The sequence below is a fragment of the Papaver somniferum genome, chromosome 6 (genome assembly GCF_003573695.1).
Source record: "Papaver somniferum cultivar HN1 chromosome 6, ASM357369v1, whole genome shotgun sequence".
Taxonomy (NCBI): domain Eukaryota; kingdom Viridiplantae; phylum Streptophyta; class Magnoliopsida; order Ranunculales; family Papaveraceae; genus Papaver; species Papaver somniferum.
The window spans coordinates 131,438,735-131,459,878 of record NC_039363.1 but is presented as its reverse complement, the minus strand read 5'-3'; the positions used below and the strand labels follow the sequence as shown (position 1 = coordinate 131,459,878).

Below are 21,144 nucleotides of genomic sequence, written 5' to 3'. Positions count from 1 at the left end.
ATTCGGATTCGGTCAGTTCGTGAGGTCCATATAATCCGCGAACTAGGTTCGGAGTTCAAATAGTTCGGAAGTATCATTCGGATTCGATCAGTTCGGATACGTACGCGAATTATTCGGGAATGATTCGGAGAATTATTAACTAGCTATGTTTGTGCCCATAATCAACGGTACTAGGTATTTGCGTAGTGTGTTAGGCCGGCACTATGCACTTTTTTTATTCGCTGGCTATGACAGCTGGCCTGAAAAATTCACCGTCCCACTATGCTAACTCACTGCTGTTACTTGGTTCTCTTGAACCCTTAGGCCAAGCACAATGGTGCAGGGCATCCCTTCCCTATCCTCAAATAAAGGGAAGGAATGTCACAAGGAAGACAATCTCACTATGGTGCCCTTTTCTCCTTTCCCTACATGATACGGATACTCAACAGCCGTATGAATAGTGTCAAACGACTACTCAGTTGTCGTATAAGTCAACTCGTTGACTTGACCGATACGACTACTCAGTTTCCGTATTATAGTATAAATCATCAGAAACCCGCTCGGATTTCCCTTCCCTTATTCTTCTTTAATTTTTCGTCATCTCAAAACCCTTTTATCCCTTTTGATTTTCATATCGATTATTTGCGATTCGTTGTCTTAAATTAAAAGAGTTTGATCGTTACTCCAAGGTGAAACAAATCCATTCTTCAATTTCAAATTACATCCAGAAAATCATTAAAGGTGAGTGATTCAAATTTCAGGATTTAAAAATATTTTGATTTTGATTTTGATTTTGATGAAATTGTTCATATTAGGTTGGTTAGGTGTGTAGTATGCAGTTCAATAATGTAATTAAAAAAAAAAATTAGTGAAAAATCCATGATTATTACTTGTTGTGTGTGTTGATTTATGTTGAATGAAATGTTTGTAAACTACCATTTTATCGATGTATAACATTGATTGAATTGTATGTATGTATTGAATAGACAAACTGTACTATGTTTGTTGTTTGCAAAGGTACATAATGAGTCTAATGCGTGCCTATGTGAGAGTTAAATATGGAATCTATTTGGATACTTCTAGTGATGAAGAAGAGAAAGCTTTGCTAATGTCTACACAACTTTGTTTGGATGAACGTTTGCATATTATTCGTCAACTGATACCTAGGGAGGTACATCCACGTAGTGTAATAACTCGTGATCGATTGTGGCATGATGCGAAAATGATGAATGATTATTTTACACCTGGAACTAGTTATACCTCAAGACAATTCAAACAACGTCTAGGCATGATGGAAGAATTATTCGAGAAATTGTTAGGAAAATTGCTTGAAGTTGATCCAGAATGGCAACAACGTCCGGATGCAACCGGTACTATGGGGCATTCTCCGCATATGAAATTAGTTGCCATGATGAAATGTTTATGCAAAAGTACGGCAGATGATAGTATCGATGATTACACTCGTATGTGTGCCACTACAATATACTATTATCTAAAAAGATTTTGTCACACCATTTGCATGACTTTTGGAGAAAGATATTTGCGTGAACCTACTCCTGAAGATGTTCAGAGGTTGCTAGCTGAGAATGCGGAACGACGTTTTCCTGGAATGCTTGGTAGTGTTGATTGTATGCAATGGCCATGGAAGAATTGTCCAATAGATTAGCAAGGAACTTACCGGAGTAAAGAGAAACATGGTAGTTTGGTATTAGATGCGGTGGCATCATACGATTTGTGGTTTTGGAATGCTTTTTTTGGAATGCGTGGATCAAACAACGATTTGAATGTGTTGCCACACTCACCCCTTTTTGATAACATGCTAAAGAGTGTAGCACCTCCATGCAATTATGTCATCAATAGTCACCAATACAATATGATTTATTTCTTATCCGATGGTATGTATCCAAAGTTGACTACAATTGTACAATCTTTTAGTCAGACATTGGACATTCCCGAGTATGTGAGATTCAACAAGTATCAAATGTCTAAAAGAAAGGATGTCGAGCGTGCTTTTGGAGTGCTTCAGGGTAAATTCAGAATTGTCGGATCACCATGTAAGTATTGACAACAATTCGAATTGAGCCTAATTATGAAATGTTGTCTTATTTTACACAACATGATTATCGAGCATGAACGTTGGGATACGGATTGGGGCAGAGTTGTTCCTGATCCGAATCCGGAACCTACCAATAATGGTCTTGTATTTATGTTAACTCTGAAAAACCTAGAAATGCACCTACAACTAAGAACGGATCTTGTCAAGCACATTGTTGCGCGTCCTGGTAGAGGAGGTCAGGCAGCGGACTTGTCTAGTTTGGAGGGTTCAGATATGGAATATGTGGTACTTCCATCATCAGATGGAGATTATGATGATACATACTTAGAAGAAGAAGTTGTTCCTGGTCAAAACGAGGATGGTGCATTTGATTATTATGGAGATTACAATGATCAAATCCCAGATGACTTTGAACATGCAGTTCAACATGTTCAAGGAGACGGGCATGTCGAATACGAATATGAACATGATGGAGATGATGATGAGGATGATGACGATGATGAGGACGATGACGATGACGAGGAGGCTGCGTACGATGGTGCGGGTATGTATGATGATGATGTATGATAACCCTTTCACTGTTGTGTTTAAAATTTCAAATGCTACATGCATATGTAGGAGGGACTTCAAATTATTTTTTTGGCTTCAATTATGTATGCAAATGAATATGTTTATATTTGATGGCATGGAGTTTACAATTTGGATTATCCGTGAAATCATTTAAATGTATGTGTACAGTATGTGGATATGCATACTTATCCGTGAAATCTCTGTGCACAGTATATGGGTATGTATACTTATCCGTGAAATCTTTGTGTACAGTATATAGATATGTATACTTATCCGTGAAAATCTCTTTGTACAATATATGGATATGTATACTGACCATGTATAAATACATCACATATGGTTTGCCAATGAACACATTAGTTCGACCAACTCTCTTCTCGATCTACAAAAATAAACACTTCTTTTGTCCAAGTTATTATTTACAAAACAACACTTTTCTTTCTTAATTATGGTCGGTTATATTCCGGCGGAAGACGAATTGATTGTTAGTTTATGGGTCGACGTTAATCTGGAGAATGAAAAAGAAAATGAACAACTAAATAACACAAACCTTTTGGAGCAGTCTGCAAAGGTTGATTATACATAACGGGAATCCGAATGAATGAATGGTTAAGTATCTGATAACGGGGTTAAACATTATCACTTCAGACGTGAAAGAACATGTATCGTCACAGAGAACCTTATATCTATTAAGGGCTCCATTACCTTCGGAAATCGTAAGAACTTACCGATTACCTATCCAACAATTTTTTGTGTATGTGTAGTGAATTATTGAATAATTTAATTGTAAATTGATATTGTTTTCTTTTGTTGTAGGAGCAATAATCTTTGGAGAGTTATGAAAAAAAGAAGAGGAAACCTTTTAGATTTTTTAACTGCTATGTGATTTTGAAAAACAATTTCTCAGAGTATAACCCATCCCCCCTTTGAAGATTCATCCTCTGAATCATCAGATGAAGAGTAAACAATTTAAATAATGATAGGTTTTGTGGGTATATCTCTCTGTAAACCCTCATGAGACATAACTCGTCCAATAGGGTCGCCTATTGGTTTAAATGATTGTTGCATGTGCTTAGTGTAATCGTGAATCATATGAATATGAAAATAACTATTATCAATTATTGTAAAAGCACATTACATCATGTTCATCAAACTTAAACTCTTATAAGAACATCAACACATACTAAATTATAAAAAACTACAATCACATCAATTGGTATTCAAACTCTTGGTTAAACTAAAACATAACTACACTTATTCAGCCCATGCCACCGTTTCACATACAAGGCATTTTCAGTCTCGTTTTCTATATGTTTTCTTTGCACTTGACCGGTGCATTTCCATAAAGAACCCTGAGTTTCACATGGAATCCCCTTGGTCATTCAAACTCCATCTTTCCTTTTAGTTTGAAGTTCTTGCATAGTTCGTCAACTTTTTCTTGTTTGATTGCATCTTTCATTGCATCCTCCAAACATTGTGCTTCTCCCGGACATTTAGCATACTCACATTCCAAATACCTTATCTTCTCCGGTATGAACTCTTTTACCTTCCTAGTGCCAATGCAATCTCGTTGTGGACATTTTGTATATAGCCATTGGCATTGAAGCAGACTATGGTTATCCATGAAACAACATGGACAAACATCTTTTGCTATTTTTTTATTTAAGAAAAGAGTTCATAATGTCAAGTTAACAATGGTCTCTAAACTAAAAGAGAAAGGTGGTCAAGGTGTTAGAAGGACTAAGCAAGTGAATTCGGTTTTGCTAAGAAAATGGTGGTGGAAATTTGGTTTAGAGAAAGATGCTTTATGGAGCAAGTTTATGGTTGAAAAATATGGTGAAACACCCATCGGTCGGGAAACTCTCCAACCCAAAGGATCAAAATGCGGTAGTTTGTGGATTAATACTTATAAAGATCTTGAAGATTTCAATAAAGATATATTTGGCGGGGGGAAAAGAAACTAGATATTGGAAAGATGTTTGACTCGGTAATGAAAAATTATGTGACATGTTTCCTTTGGCATTCGGAGCTTCAAGAACCAAAGAGTGTGTGGTGGCTATGAAGTTTGGGAAGGTGGTCTCACAAAATATCTCAAGTGAAATCTTATCTATATCAAACCTTCTTTCTATTATATTTATTCAAGAAGGTGTTACGGATACCCAAATATGGGTTGGAAGTGATCATGGTCAATAGATGGTTAAGGATGAAATTGGAGAATATGGGGATCAAGACGAGACGAATTATCCAACCAATATCGTCTGGAGCCGTGACTACACTCACAAAATCAATTTCTTTCTTTGGATTCTTTCTCATGATAGGGTAACGATCACGAATAAACTTTTAAGAAGAGGTATGAATATCTCTAGTGTTTGTGGTTTTGTTGAGGAAGATAATGAATCAAGCTCGCACTTGTTCATGAATGTTGGAGAATCCAGAGAGTATGAGATTATTTTGTTGAAGGGTGCCACTTCCTATGGACGTACGACTCTAATATAACTGCATCTATGAAGACTTGGAAGTTTAATCAGGGGATGACAGGCTTAGTGGAATATGGAATAACATCCCGGTTGCTATATGGTGGTGCATATGGAAAAAGCGACATGTAAGAATCTTCGATAACAATAAGAAAATTTTGGCAAGCCTAACTAGAGATATCAGATTACATGCATTCTTTTGGGCCGAATCAAACACAAAGATGTCAGGGTTTATGGCAAATATGATGATTTCTTTATGGGATTTCTTGTAGATGTCTCTGTAGATTTTTGTGGTTTTTTTACACGGGTAGCCGTACCCCCTTTCAGCTCCACTTTTGTTTGGTTGTAGTCATTGGGTTGAGGTATCTCTTAAGTGTTTTTTTCTCAATAAATTTTCAGATTAACCAATCAAAAAAAACTAAATTAAATTATATCGGTTTGTTTTACTAAGAACAAAAAAGAATTTTTAATAGTGCGTTTCTCCATCAGTAAGAGGGAATATGGTCGTCTCTTTGTTGTCTACTAGTAGTGTGTAGTGTACAATTGCTTAAAAAAAAAAAACAGAAAAAATAAAATAAAAAATCTATTGCAACATCACCAAGGGGACAACACGAATCATTTGGTCATCATCTTTCAAACTTTTCATAGAATTACAGAAACTGTTTAACCTGCCGATATACTTTCATCCTTTTGGGTTAGTCAAGAAAAAACTTAATGTGCATGCATGTTGGTCCAATACGAAGTCAAACTAAACTGCTGCGTCATGTACCATTGATCACTAAGAGCGTCCACAGTGGTGCGAGTATAACCAAAGACCAAAGACTAAAAAAAAAGACCAAATTTGGGTTTAGTCCGTCATGTGGCGTAGTGGGAAAAGAGTATATTTGGTCGTGCGTTGATAAACATTACGCCTGGGATCAGGCGTTGGTAAAGATAACGCCCGAATGGGGCGTTGGTAAAGATAACGCGCGAGTGGGGCGTTGGTATTGTTCTACGCTTCACAAACAAAAAAAAAAAAAAAGAAAAGAAAAAAATGGGGCGTTAAGTATATCAACGCCCCATGTAAGTTTTGAAAAAAGAAAAAAATGGGGCGTTAAGTATATCAACGCCCCATGTAAGTTTTGAAAATTTGTGAAAGTGGGGCGTTAAGTATATCAACGCCCGTTTCATGCGTACATTATATCAACGCCCCATCGGGCGTACATTATATCAACGCCCCGTTTCAGGCGTACATTATATCAACGCCCCGTTTCATGCGTACATTATATCAACACCCGATGAATGGCGGAGATTATATCAACGCCCGATGTGTAGCGGAGATTATATCAACGCCCGACTATATTTGGATTTGGTCCTAATCCCAGACCAAATTTGGTCTGGATTTTACTCTTTGATCAAATTTTGATCGATGGTCCGTCCCACTACGCCAGCCCACTCGACTGAAAATTTGGGTTTACTCGTCCATTGCAGTTGCTCTAAGAGGACCATTTTATGGTTGTTGTTATTTCATCCGTAACCATCTTCCTGTCGGGTAAAAAAAACCTATTAGCTATAACATGTGACATTGCATTTCATTGGTGGACTCATATAGTCTTTCTAAATTGACAACCATGAATTATAGTTGTACGTGTAGTATCCGATCAGCAAGTCTTACCACATTTTCGCATTCTCTCTTATTACGCGCATTACTATTTGGCGGCACTAATCGTGTTATTACCTTCGGTTTGAAGGTGTGTTTGTATTGGGATTCTCTGCATCTGTATGAGCTACATGAAGTCAATTTTCCATCACCAAATGAAATTAAAATAACATTGAGTCAATTTCAAATTTATTTAGCTGTTCCACCTTGGGAAGGCCTAAAACTAAGATATTGTATCGTGGTTGGTTAACTGCTTAATCAATCTTTTATAGCAGTGGCGAATCTACACTGGGGCCAGTGGGTTCACTGGCCCCCCCTAAATTTTCTAAAAGGAAAAGATCCGGTGTAATATTCACGTGATTTAGCTTCGTGCCCCCTTTCTATTAACGCCAAAACTTGGAACAGATATGCTTCTGAAACTAATTTCAGCCCTATTCCTGCGCATAACTCACTTCCACGAACTAAAACTGCCCTAGAATGAAGGAAAATTGGGAGAAAATCTGCTGAAATCACGATGATTTCCTTATATTTGTGGTTCTTATATGGTTTATATGAACAACTAAACATTCATCAGTCTCCGTCTGCATCAATTCAGTTTCCAAGTAAGGGTTTTTACTCCTACCTCCTAAATACTCTAATTTTTGATATTTTTCTTCTTGAATCACTTAATTTATGTATATTTTCTTACTGATTGATGAAATTGGGGTTTATTATGATGGTGAGTTTTCGATTTTTCTTTTAGGTTTGACGAAATTGATCAATTTTAAGGGAAAAGTGATACTGCAATTTCACAAACAGTCGGTGGGTGTCATTGCTTTGTTTTGTTGTGGTAAGAAAATTAAGTTAATTAGTGATTACTACTTAAAATTGTGTTTCGTGGCTTATAATCATTATGTTAGTGAGTGAAACTTTGTCCTGATTTCTATAATTGTCATCAATTTTTGAGATACCGTGGATGCTGGCTTTGGGAATTAGATATAATGGGTTTTGATTTCAATTTTAGTATCCAATACCTCAACTCCTCAAGATCTGTTAATTAGGGAAGAAATGTGTATCCAATTTGTTTTATCTATTGTTGCTCTTTTTATTAAAACTTGTGTGAATAGTGTTTAATTTATTCCATTGTGTGAATAGATTTATGGATGTGTGTTGGAAGAGTTTAAGCTCAAGTTGATTGACAGTTCCTGTAAAAATCTAAGTTCGGTGTTATAGTCATTTCTAAACTACAACAGAAAATCTCAAATACTTTGGATGTGTGTAGGCATAGGTGTTATGATATATGGGTTTAGTTTCGGATTAACACATTTAGTTGCTTATTTTTCATGGTTCTGTAATTCCATAGTGTTTACAATAACATTTGATTCAATCTTTTTTTTCTTCATCTTTAATAATCATAGTACTGTAATGTTTTGTGTTTCCTGTTTGTAGTGACTAGTGAGGATTAATAATCATAGAGACCAATTGTATTCTTTGTAACTCATTGGTCTCTAATATTGTAGTGAGGCTAATGAAATTTTGTTTGTGGTTCTCAGAAAAAAATGCTTAGGTACTTCCAGAGAAAAAATAGAGACAACAATGCTACAACAGCACCTTCTGTCTCAAACCTGCATTCTACAACGCGAAATCATGTAATTCATGCTGAGAGTTCAAGTGCCCAGAATGTAGCACCGTCCTGCGCAGCTGAAAACAATGTGAATGAAAACTTACTGGCAAGTCTACCTTCGGATCCAGGACTGCAAACTCCAATATTTGATTATGATCCCAATATCAGAGACCGAGTTCGAAGAGCTTACCTACAAAGAGGTCCTTGTCATCCAAAGAAGCACACCTATCCAACAAGAATATCTGGTGGCAGGCCAAGAAAGTTCTGCGGCTCTTGGTTCAACGAGCACCCAAGTTGGTTGGAATATGGCATTTCGACAGATGCGGTGTTTTTTCTTTGTTGCTATTTGTTTAGAGCTGGTAGTGGTGATTCCTTTGTGGGAAAAAGATTTAGAGGTTGGAGGAAGAAAGAAAGGCTACAACTACATATTGGGGGGCCAAAAAGTGCACATAATAAGGCTTTGAAAAATTGTGAGGTGTTAATGAATAGGAAACAACACATTGATGCAATTATTGAAAAACAGTCGGAGGAAGAGAAAAGGGATAATAGGAAAAGGTTGAGGGCATCGATTAACTGTGTTCGATTTCTTTTACGGCAGGGGCTTGTATTTCGTGGACATGATGAAACTGAAGCTTCTCTCAACAGAGGAAACTTTATAGAGCTCTTAAAATGGTTGGCAGATAATAATGAAGAAATTAAAGCCGTTGTACTAGAGAATGCTCCAGGGAACCAAAAGTTAATAGCATCAGATATTCAAAAAGATATAACCAAGTGCTTCTTTTCTGAAATATTAAGTGAAATTATTAAAGAACTCGGGGATGGACCATTTACTCTCCTCTTAGATGAATCTAAAGATATATCATCAAAAGAACAGCTGGATATTGTTTTGAGATATGTGCACAAAGGTCATGTAATTGAGCGTTTCGTAGGAATCGAACACGTCACTAGTACAACTGCCAATTCACTTAAAGCAACAGTGGATGATTTATTTTCTCGACATGGATTGAGCATTTCCAGATTACGAAGGCAAGGTTATGACGGGGCAAGCAATATGCGAGGTGAGTATAATGGTATAAAGGCACTGATTTTGAAAGATAATGACTGCGCGTATTTTGTCCACTGCTTTGCTCATCAACTGCAGCTAGCTGTTGTGGCTGTGGCAAAAAAACATACATATGTAGAAGAACTTTATGTCGTAATGAGTTACTTGGTGAATGTGGTAGCTGGATCAGCCAAACGTCAAGATATGCTTCGTGAAAAGCAAGCTGAGGCGGTCTTTGAGGCATTATGTAGTGGTGAGATTTTAACTGGGAGAGGACTTAATCAAGAAAGTACTCTTAAATGAGCTGGTGACACACGTTGGGGTTCACATCACAATACGATAGTAAGCCTGATTAATATATTCTCATCTGTTATAACACTTTTGGAAGATTTAGCAGTGGATTCTGATAAGAAATTTGAAGCTAAGGTTCTCCTAGATTCTTTGCAAAATTTCAATTTTATTTTCAGCTTGCACTTGATGAAAAAGATTCTGGGAATTACAAATGATCTGTCAAAGGCATTGCTGAGAAAAGATCAAGACATTGTCAATGCCATGAAATTAGTTACAGTATGCAGGGAACGACTCCAGATAATGAGAGATAAGGAATGAGATTCATTGTTGTCAGAAGTATCCTCTTTTTGTGCAAGGCACCGCATCAAAGTTCCTGATATGAATGATGTGTTCCAACGGGAGGGTCAACCAAGGCGTAATACTCAAGAGGTAAATAATTTGTATCATTACCAAGTTGAGTATTTATACACAGTCATAGATATGCAACTTCAAGAACTAAACAATCGCTTCACCGAGACGAACACTGAATTACTTCTTTCGGTGGCATGCTTAAGTCCAAGAGACTCATTCTCTGGATTTGACAAAGATAAACTAATTTATTTTGCTCGGTTTTACCCAAGAGATTTTTCTCCTACTCAACTTGTGTTACTAGAAGATCAACTACTAAATTACATTGCGGATGTAAGGTCCAGCAATGACTTTTCAGAATTGAATGGAATTACTGATCTCGCAATCAAAATGGTAGAGACTAAAAAGGATGAAGTGTACCCTTTGGTTTACTTACTTCTCACATTAGCATTACTTCTACCAGTTGCTACTGCCACCGTAGAAAGGGTATTTTCTGCTATGAAAATTGCAAAGAATCGCTTGCGTAATCGATTGGGGGACGAATGGATGAATGACATTTTGATTTGCTACATTGAGAGACACTTATTCGATCTGATCGGAGATGATATTGTCATGAAAAGGTTTCAGAATATGTGCAGTCGTCGCGGGCAGACATAGAAGTTGTGTGTTTCTATTGAGTTTTAATTGGTGATTTAGCTAGATCAAACCTTTTTTTCTTTACAAGTTTTATATTCAGTAACGTACTTACATTTCGGTTTGAATGAACTTTATGGTATTTAGTTTACTTATGTGCTGATGTTTGGGATTTTTTTCGCTACGATTTTAGTTATGTTCTTCGAGAATAAAATGTGTCCCCAGTAAAATTTTGTTCTGGATTCGCCACTGTTTTATAGTATTACACGTTGGTGTTTTTCTGAAGTCAAGGATGCAGCAAAGCGAGACCGACGGATTATTGTGAGTTTAGATATTTAGTCAACCCTTTAGACGCTGAGAAAAGCAATGACAATATGACATTCGGCCATCCGGGAAGGAACAGGAAAGAGACTGGATTAAAATGACCATAAAGCCCATAACCAGCGAACAGAACATTCACTGTTTACAATGGCCATAATACCCTTTACGCCAAAACACTCCATCCCACTGCATGATAATCCTCTTGAATCTTTTGAAATGAGTTACTTCCTCATTTAATGCATGTTCTACCTCTTAACAGTTGAGAAGATCAGAGAAATTTACATCACATCCTTAAATTGTTTGTTATAGTTGGAAGTTGGGAATTGCTTGCAATCAATAAATCACAGAGTGGCAACTGTTGTTACCCCTCCCAAGGCAAGCAACTATTACAGTCTTAAAATAATATCCCTATGCTTGCAGTTTAGCTAGGAGCTGATTATCAATTTAAAACAGAACACAGCATTCCCTTATTTAAAATTAAGTTTGTTGATTTCTCTAACGACATTCACCTCTCTAAATCATTCAGACAAGTCTTAAGGGTTGGTAACTAGGTAAAACAAGTCTTCTGGTCCGCAGAGAATTTAGAATTGACGAGTTTTGAACTCAGGTCACCGGTATCATCACCCAATATCTCGTCCCTCCAGGTGTTTTTTTTAGATATGGAAGCTCACATTTGTGCATGTCAAAATCAATTGTGCACTAGCTCGAATTTCTGAAACTTCCCATTGAATGGTGCTCTTTGGATTGTATCGATTTTCAAGTCTTTCTACTCGCTTTCAAGTTTCTAGTCAAGTGTCAATTATTGATGTGCAGACAAGACCAAGCCCTAGTTTCAGTTCATTAACTGCCATTTGTATTATGATCAGTTATTAATAGGCAACCTAAAATTCAAAAATCTCATTAATAGGCATTGACTTTTACACTTAACCAATTATTAATAATTGTTCCTTGAAGAAAATATCTCCGGAATAACCGATATCGAAACACTTAATATCGACGAGTCAACCTTAAATGTGAGCTAACCAATATTGTTGATCTTACTATTTCTACGACATACATGTGGAAGCAATGGAGTACATTATAATTAGCTGTAACCAGAGCAAACACGTATCATCAAGAACGTTGAAGCGATCATTCTTTGATCCGGTTATACGTTTTAATAATGCAAAACTGGTCCTACAAGCTCGTGTACTTCATCAAGCTACGTTAGTTGGCTACTTGGCCCTTATAAAAAATCATATATCAAGTATAATTGAATTTGGTCGCGAGCAGACGAGCAGTATTTTCCTACTAAAATCACCAAATTTCTTTGATTCTGTAAACTGGTGAGGAGATGGAGCTACTGAAGGACGAAAAGTCAAACACTGTAAATCTTTTCTTTGACTTCTTAATGCATGATTAGCTTTCTTTCCGAAGGATATTTTGGTAAGTAATCCATATTTGGAAGGTTTTTTCCCCAGGAATAGAGAGCACATCTACCCCGCCAATATCTTTAAACCTCAAGGACATTTCAGTCATTTTATACAGCACATCGATTCCTTCACCATATGTAAGCTGTAACAGCGAGACGCACCGAGAGAAAGCAAAAGCAAAAGCAAAACTATTCTGGGAACTTCATTCCTTTTTGTAGCAAAAGAAGAAGATGAAGATGATCAGAGTTTCAATGTTTTCTCACAGCTGAAATCTCGCAGTTGTACTACAAGAGAGAGTGATGAAAATTGCACCAAAAACCAGAGGAAGCTTTTTTCAATTGCAATTCAGTTAGTAATCAATCAATCATTTTTTAATCGTTAAAAAAAATGTTTTTTACGGAAAACCATACCCTTTTTGTTTCAATTTTTATTCTCTTCTTCATCAAATCTCAATCTTCGTGTAACAGATCATGCGGCGGCGCAGCCGAAGTTCCTTATCCATTTGGGTTTTCTAATAGTTGTGGAATTCAATTAAATTGCGGTGAAACAGAAGAAATTCGAATCCATGAATTCAGAGTAGAAAGCATAACTAATGAAACTATCGTTATAGATTTACCAGAAAGCTGTGGTCGTCCTATCGGAAATGTAAGACATCTATTCAGTAAAAACTATGGATTAACATCTCAAAATGGCTTATTACTAGGGAATTGCAGTTCTAGGCTTCTTCATAAATGTAGAGAACCAGCAAAATTTGTTGAGACCAATTTTGAATCCAGCGGTTGTAGTAATTTGAGTTGTTACTCTAACGGAACAAATGGTTTTATGGATTTTGAAAATATTAGTCAGAGTGGGTGTAAGACATTATTCTCATCGATTGCTTTGGGTCATCGGAATTCAAAGAATCTCAGTTCTTCTGTTTCTTTACAATTTCAATCTCTTCAATTAGAATGGTGGTTAGAAGGTTCTTGTTCTAATAAAAAAGATAAGTTTTGTTCTCGAAATTCTAATTGTACGGATTTACGTACTCCTTCTGGGCAAGGATTCCGGTGCCACTGCAAAGAAGGATTCTTCGGAGATGGGTATCGTTCCGGTGAGGGTTGTCGGAAAGGTAAGATCTTTAACCACCAATAAACTTTTTAATTTAACAGCACTAAACTAACCTTTAATCATGAAATTAAACCTAATTGCTGTTAGTGTTAGGAGTGTAATGAGCATTACAAAAGTATATCATGAAATGTACATGATTAGAGAAAGTGGATGTACCACTATCATGAAAATGGGATAAGTTTTTGGTGTGGTTGAGAATAGTGAAAAGTCATGTATTGGAGAAGATTTTTTTAAACTTTAGTCAAGGTTGGGTGGGACCCACGAGCGGATGATGAGAATTGAATGATCGCCATTAAGTTTTTGGTCTGGTCATAACGATGAAAAAAATGGGCTGTGATGAAAATGAAAGTTTGAACTTTGAACTTGAAGATGAAAAAAATTGTTGTATTGGGAACTGCGTTTCACTTACGCCAACACTAAAACTGGAACTGAAGTTATGTCTGGTTTTCCCAAAATTTTGACTTTAATGTTGATTCTGTTTTTCCTGTTGGGTTGAGTCAGACCCGTTTTACTGGTAGATTAGGCCCATGAATTTTGTTCATGTTTTTTCTAGTGAGGATGAGGATAATGGTAGAGACGATATTGATAGTTGGATTCTTGGAGTTGGATGTGTACAATGCAGGTCACCAATAACGTGTATATATATATATATATATACTATATTAACATCATCTCGTGTATTGCTTGCTGGGTCATCTGAGTAACTTCAGATATCAACTCAACTCCCACCTTGATGTGAACTAGTAAGAAAAGGAAGCTTTTTGAATTCTTACTAGCAATTCTAGTTTGGTTGCAGAGCATATATTTGGATTGCCGTCCTTCATTTTCTAGTTTTCTGCTGGGGATAATTGTAGCGTTATTATATCAGTTGTGACGGTTTAATGTGAAAGCTCATAATTGAAGTTTTATGCAACTTATGTACTAATCTGTTTCTCTATTTGTATGTTTGCAGTTTCTTCCAGTTGCAACCCTTCGAAGTACATGTCAGGGAAGTGTGGCGGAACTACGAGTGTCGGTGTTCTAATTGGAGGTAATCCTTCTTGTTCCACATATTTATGTTTTTTTTTTTTTTGTAAAATAGAAGCTTCAAACCATTTATCCCATAACTGTTCAAGATACTCAAGTTGGTTTAATCTTTAGGTTTGGATAAGAAGGATAATCAAAGGTTTTAAAGAGTGTCAACTGATTACTTAATGTGCTAAACTCTGTAACAGTGTATTTTGGTTGATTTATTAGCTAGTGATGGATGTAGAATTGTATAAGCTACTTAAAAGCTCATACAGAAAAAGCTTCACTTCTAGCACTTCTGAGATACCTGAAATACACTGTTAATTGCTTGCGAAGTAGGGTTTAATGCTGTCCACACATACTTGCTTAAATTTGGCAATTCATGTGCGTGTATTTGTTGTTCATTGGTAAGTATTACATTAAGGAACCACACAACTTAATGTAAAAATGGGCATCTCTTTTTCTCAGGCATTGTTGCTGGAGCTATTTTTATGGCTGGCCTGGCTCTTTTATGCTACTGCTTCAGACGTCGTCGGCCCACCTTTCAGAGATCCCACAAGGACATGAAACGACTATTATCAGAAACAATGGGCAGCTGTAGCATCCCTTTTTATACCTACAGAGAAATTGAGAAAGCCACAAACTACTTCTCAGAGGACAATATGTTAGGAATAGGGGCGTATGGGACAGTCTATGCAGGAATATTTCACAATGATGAATGGGTTGCTGTAAAAAAGATCCGACATCGCGATCAAGATGGGATTGAGCAAGTCATGAATGAGGTCAAGCTTCTCTCTTCTGTGAGCCATCCAAATCTTGTTCGCCTTTTAGGATACTGTATAGAAAGGAGTGAGCAGATTCTTGTTTATGAATTCATGCCAAATGGTACTTTAGCTCAACATTTACAGAGAGAAAAGGGAGCTGCCCTTCCTTGGACAGTTCGCCTTACCATTGCCTCCGAAACTGCACAAGCCATCGCACATCTCCACTCAGCCAACACACCTATATACCACAGAGACATCAAGTCTAGCAATATACTGTTGGACGCTAAATTCAACTCCAAGGTTGCAGATTTTGGTCTTTCTAGAGTGGGGGTGGGAGTTACTGAGTTATCTCACATCTCAACAGCACCACAAGGGACACCGGGATATCTTGATCCTCAATACCATCAGAATTTCCACCTATCAGATAAAAGTGATGTCTACAGTTTTGGGGTGGTTTTGGTGGAGATCATAACTGCGCAGAAGGTGGTAGACTTCTCACGGCCTCAAAGCGAGATAAATTTAGCTGCACTTGCTGTAGAGAAAATAGGTAAAGGTTGTTTGGATGACATAATAGACCCATTCATTGAGCCTAACAGGGATGCATGGACACTTTCCTCCGTACACAAGGTGGCAGAATTGGCATTTAGATGCCTTGCGTTTCATAGGGACATGAGGCCTACTATGATGGAAGTAGCTAGTGAACTAGATTACATCAGGCGTAGTGCTTGGGCACCGATGGAAGAGGGCATCTGGGGAGCATCATCAGTAGGCTCAACTTGTTCTTCCGTGTATGATGAAAGTGATCAGAAGTTGGATGGGTCATCGGTAATCAAGAAAGTGACGGAGAGTCATAGACTAACTGTGTCGCAGAGGGTTAAGCTTGTGACTTCCATTCACGAGGTAAAAGATAGCTCCCCTGTTTCTGTGCATGCACCATGGTTCAGTGAAGACAGCTCACCATCGTCAAACAGTTTGTTGGAGAATGTGGTTAACCAAATGTTATCAACTTCATCTCAATTTGTGAATATCAGAAAGGGATTTTTATGATTCTCCAACACTTCCATTCGTCGTGTTTTCTCTCTACTCTAGCTATGCATGAATGCTCTTTACCGATCTTCCATTTCAAATTTATCTGAACCATATGGAGGAATGTTGCGAATTTAGTGTAGGCTGTAGAAACATTTTCAAAACAGAAGCTTCAAATAGAATTATACAAAGGATATTGAATATCCACAAGGAAAACTAATTATACAGAATATAAGTGAAAATGGATTTTGGGAAGCAATTACATAGAAATATAAAATCTCTACTATACTACTATAACTTGTCAGTAGTGGTCCAACCCAACAGAGAACCCCTCTAGGAAGTTTCCTGGAGTGCAAAATCTATTGCATTTGCTTCTCCAAACTCAGACCATTGCATTTCGTAACAGAAGTGAATGTCACCAACGGAAATAATGGTGAAGTATGTATTTTAACCTCAAACGTATCGTAGCGGAGAAATAACTCCACCAACAAAAGCCTTGCGACCAACACCACGATATCCTTCGCTGCACACTGTTTATTTAAACCGTTGTATTTTCAGTCTCAGGTCCGTTAGACCATACTACATACTTCAACAGCTTCTCTCCCTCAACTCCCACAAACCGGTCAGCTACAAAATCTTCAGCTCTATCAAATACTTTAGGATCCTTGGTTGCAAATGGCTGATACCCGAACAACAGCTCCCCTTGTTTAACTTCGAAAGTTGATTCATGGTTCTCTATCACCAAATCTTTCTTTGCAGTAGCATACTGGAACGGCACAGGTGGTTCTATCCTTAAAGCTTCATAGACAGAGGACTTCAACAATGGCATCTCCTCGATTGCTTTCACCGTAACATTTCCTCCATGGCATGCCACTGCTGACCTTATCTCATCTGCTAACTGCTTGTGTACTTTTATGCCTGCGCGGCCAATCCATTTTATGAGGATAGGAAAAAAGATCCTCACTGCACCGAAAGCATTAAAGCATGCAGCGAAAAGAAGGTTATGGCAAGCTTCTTCTCTTTCGATACCCATCTTTTCCGCCTCATCAAGAATCCAACCAGAATACGTATAGAAGAAATCATATAGCTTCTTATAATTGTGCTTCATCAAACACGGAGGCAAAAGGCAGGTGTGGAAGAGAGGCTCCTCTAGAAAACAAGGCAATCCTGTAGAAGCAATAGGACTGATTTGGAAAAGAATCCACACAAGGATTTTAGTGGGTACTCCTCTAATACCGAGCTTTGTATCGGCAGGGTTCGTCGAGAAAAACGACCGGCATACAAAGTTAAAACATGCCTTATCATTCAGGCCATCAAAACGAGCTTTACCTTTTGTAGCAACCTTACGTTCAAGAGTATCAAACATCTCACCAAAGCTTGTTCTGAACTCTGGAATGATAAATTCGCGACGTGAATGAAAGAGGAAGAAAAGTAGTTGTTTAAGCTTGCAATGATTAGGTTCAGACGGGTCGAGATATGCAAGGACTCTGTAGCCACCGGTTAGTTTGGTGGAAGGAACATAAGTACCAGTAAAAACATCTTTTTTCTCGACCTTAGTAACATCGAAAAGGATAGGGAAGCTCTTTGCGTCAAGAAGGACAACCACCTTAGAGTCTGATGAAATGAAGGGACCTGGTGGCATATTGGCTCGATAAACCGTGGACTGATATTTCTTAACTCGAGACGCGAAGTATTTTTCTTTACCTTGGAAGTGAAAATACTTGAGTCGGTTTAGCAAGGGACCAAAAAAAGGTTTCCCATAACTACCTGGTATCTCTCGCAATGGGAAGTTAACAGTTGTGTTGTTTTCAACTTCAGCGTTGTTTTCAGCTTCGTGAGGGCAGTTCATCGACATGGATATATAACGAAAACTTTTTTGTTTTTTGAAGGTTTGTTTGACAAACAGTGTTCACTGAAGCAACGAAGTTTTGATGATGATCTTAAGAAGTACAACTGAGGTTGCAGAGAAATTGATTAAACATATTTGGAGGCGTTTTCTATCAAGTCCTTTTTTGTTTTGTTTTACTAGACTATCATTTACCTAGAAGGACTTATTAGATCATTCGAGCTCAGTTGGTGTACCAACTCCCATGTGACAATATATATGTATGTAATTCATGTTCCCGTGTTTTTATTAACTGCTCACCATTTTCATATAATATTTTGATGAAAATGGTGCTACTTGGTCTACTTTTATGTCTGCTAGCTTGCTGATGTTTGTGTGAAGGCTGGCCAATGGCCTGAACACACAAAGATGGTTTACTTTATTACCTGTTGTCATCAAGGATATATATATGGCGTCCAAAAGGCATCTGCTTTTTGATAAGGAGTAGATACTAATCAATTTTTGATGAGTGTCGATTTTCTCACCACTTTCACGAACCTATTATATCATTATATATTAGTATATAGATTACCTGCAGCCTGTTAATAGTCAAAAGCGGAAAGCCGCCTTGCCTGGGGACTTTGCTGGAGAAAAGGTAATTAAAATCAAAGTTTTCATTTTCTTGTATACAATTATATCTACTTAACATGGATACGTAGAGAACTGTAAATAAACTCAAATCCATCGTTGAAAGAACAATGTTCATTTTCGGCTGCAACGGCGGGAATTGGGCTAACCTTATGTGATTACACATGTACAATCAGAGAAGCCAGAGAATTTAATGTAGATTGCAATTTCTGGGAACAACTAAAGAGAAAGGGAGTTGAGGCAGTATTTCGATGGGCAACAGAATGGAGTGGCTATACATTCTCGTTTAGAAGCAATTCTGAATCTACTGTACTACTGCTTGTAGAAAAGTATGCAACAACAAGGGAACATAGATACAAGATATGCGCGGATTTTGGAGCAAGACCGAATTTGAGATAAATTTTATACCCCTGGATTTCATTTTAGGATCAATGTAATATGGGCAACTAGACTCTTTGTTTTTTGTAACAAATATGCAATACAACATATATGGAAAGACAATAATAGTCTAAATGCTTTATTAACTTTTCTGAACATTCAAAGCTGGAACGAACATGTAACCGTAATCCATAACTCTTTTAACAGAGAACAAGAAACTCTACTATCTATGATATGAGGGAAACCTCTTTTTCAGGAAAAGAAAAAGAATAAATAAACTCAAATTGGCACAATACTACACCAACGTGTGAGTCTGGTGAACTCTGCAGTCTGCACTGCCTTGTTCGTCATGTAATTGATAAGTGCATACTTTATTATATATATATATATATATACTTTTGTTATATTTGCTATGTTTCTTTCATATTACCTTGTATTACTCTTGTTCTTTTTTGTTTGTCTTATTTAGGTAAAATCATCCAAAAGGAGCGAAAAGAGTGCTGAAACGGACATACACGTGAGAATGGACTAAGGACCAGGAGGAACTTGACCAAATTCAGGAGTATTCAGCTCCAAGTTGAAGAGAATGAAGAGACAAAAAGATTGAAAAATTAATGATGTCATTCTGAGTTCATATGAAAAAGTTATGGGGAAACAATTTGGGGATCTATAGCAGAATCGATCTCTTACCTGGGGGATCAATAGCAGGACCGATCCCCCAATTCAAAAAGTGATGATACTTAGAAAAATTGAAAACTTAGTTCCGAAGTATTGCCAAACCCTAATATTGTTAGGGGTACTTAAAAGATATTTCCAAAGACTTTCCAAGGAGTTCCAGACATAGTCTAATCAAGATCTGAAGTGGAGACAAGAAGACAAGAAGCGAAAACTAGGGTTTTGGATTTTTTCCATCGTATCTATTTCTCTTTTGTTATCTCATATGTATATCATGGGTTTCACTAAATCCATGAGTAGATAAACTTCTAGGTGATTGAGGATGAATTCTAAGTTCTAAACATGATTTGATTTAATATATGAATCTATTTTGATTCTTCATATGATTATCGTTTGTTTCTATTACGATGAAATGTTTGTGATTGATTGTTGGATTTACTAAACTGACCTATTGATTGACCTAATGCTAGTAACAGGTTAGGATATTCATAATTGTTGAATAACCTTTACACACGTAGAAAACGTGAGAACTTGCAGAGGGATTCTGTGGAGCAATCACATGCAGAGATAATATTAGTATGTGGACAACGTGTGCTGAGTTTAACTGCTAGGATCAAACTTAAATTCATAAACCCTAAAGCATTCGACTAAATTACATATTTTAGGCGAACCTCAAGGCGGTTCAGACGGGTAGAATCCGATAACTAAGCATACCTGTTATTCGGTAATAGTAAAAATCTTGGGGATAGCTATACAAACATGCCTATTACACTACGATTAGTGATAATCCGTGATTTATGACGAATAACTGAATACATTCTTTGATGAATGTTTAGTAAGGAAGAAGGATTCCTCAATCATACTTCTCATCCTTGATTACATCTTTATTATTTGTTTTTTTATTTACTTTGCTTTACAACCAATAAACAAAACCCCTACATTCATGACATCTGATAACTGAAAATTCTCTGCTCTTCGTGGGAACGATCCTCGCTTCTATTATATTATTAGTTAATTTTTTTGGAAATAATTGATTTAATTTGTTGCACTCACGACACGTACCAAATTTTGGCAGGGCTGCCGGGGAGTAGTTGGTCGGTTTTAATTGTTATTTGTTTTTCGTTTTTGGTTTTGTTTTTCGGTTTTACTGTTAGTATTTGATATTATTTTCTAGATTTTTGATTTTAGGTGCTTAATCTCTGACTCCTGGTTATCGCACTGGTTATCAAAAGTGTGGTATTACTACTCGAAGCGGAAGAATTCTGCAAGATCCTATGTTAGAAGAGATGGGCGCTCCTCCACCTCAAGAAAAGAAGCTACGAGAATTAACATCTTCATGCTCAAA

At 37.1% G+C, this 21,144-nt stretch overlaps 2 protein-coding genes and 1 pseudogene across 2 annotated transcripts; 2 read left to right on the top strand and 1 right to left on the bottom strand.

The window, feature by feature from the left end:
• The first annotated feature begins 1,003 nt into the window (after positions 1-1,003).
• Positions 1,004-1,645, top strand: LOC113291502. Its single transcript, XM_026541027.1, has one exon. The coding sequence runs from the start codon at positions 1,004-1,006 to the stop codon at positions 1,643-1,645; it is 642 nt and encodes a 213-aa protein (XP_026396812.1).
• Positions 1,646-12,524: 10,879 nt separating this feature from the next.
• Positions 12,525-16,360, top strand: LOC113289328 (wall-associated receptor kinase-like 14). Its single transcript, XM_026538561.1, has 3 exons — positions 12,525-13,476; positions 14,428-14,505; positions 14,952-16,360. Exons 1-3 carry the CDS (start codon positions 12,756-12,758, stop codon positions 16,292-16,294), a joined length of 2,142 nt encoding a protein of 713 aa, XP_026394346.1. The 5' UTR covers positions 12,525-12,755; the 3' UTR covers positions 16,295-16,360.
• A 66-nt stretch (positions 16,361-16,426) lies between these two features.
• On the bottom strand, positions 16,427-18,332 carry LOC113289330 (annotated as a pseudogene).
• Positions 18,333-21,144: the final 2,812 nt, after the last annotated feature.

Excerpts from the sequence above, each read along its gene's own strand:
- LOC113291502 (XM_026541027.1), top strand. The coding sequence starts at position 1,004 with ATGAGTCTAATGCGTGCCTATGTGAGAGTTAAATATGGAATCTATTTG.
- LOC113289328 (XM_026538561.1), top strand. The coding sequence starts at position 12,756 with ATGTTTTTTACGGAAAACCATACCCTTTTTGTTTCAATTTTTATTCTC. Across the intron at positions 13,477-14,427 it reads CGGTGAGGGTTGTCGGAAAG|TTTCTTCCAGTTGCAACCCT; the intron begins GTAAGATCTTTA and ends GTATGTTTGCAG. Across the intron at positions 14,506-14,951 it reads TGTCGGTGTTCTAATTGGAG|GCATTGTTGCTGGAGCTATT; the intron begins GTAATCCTTCTT and ends TCTTTTTCTCAG.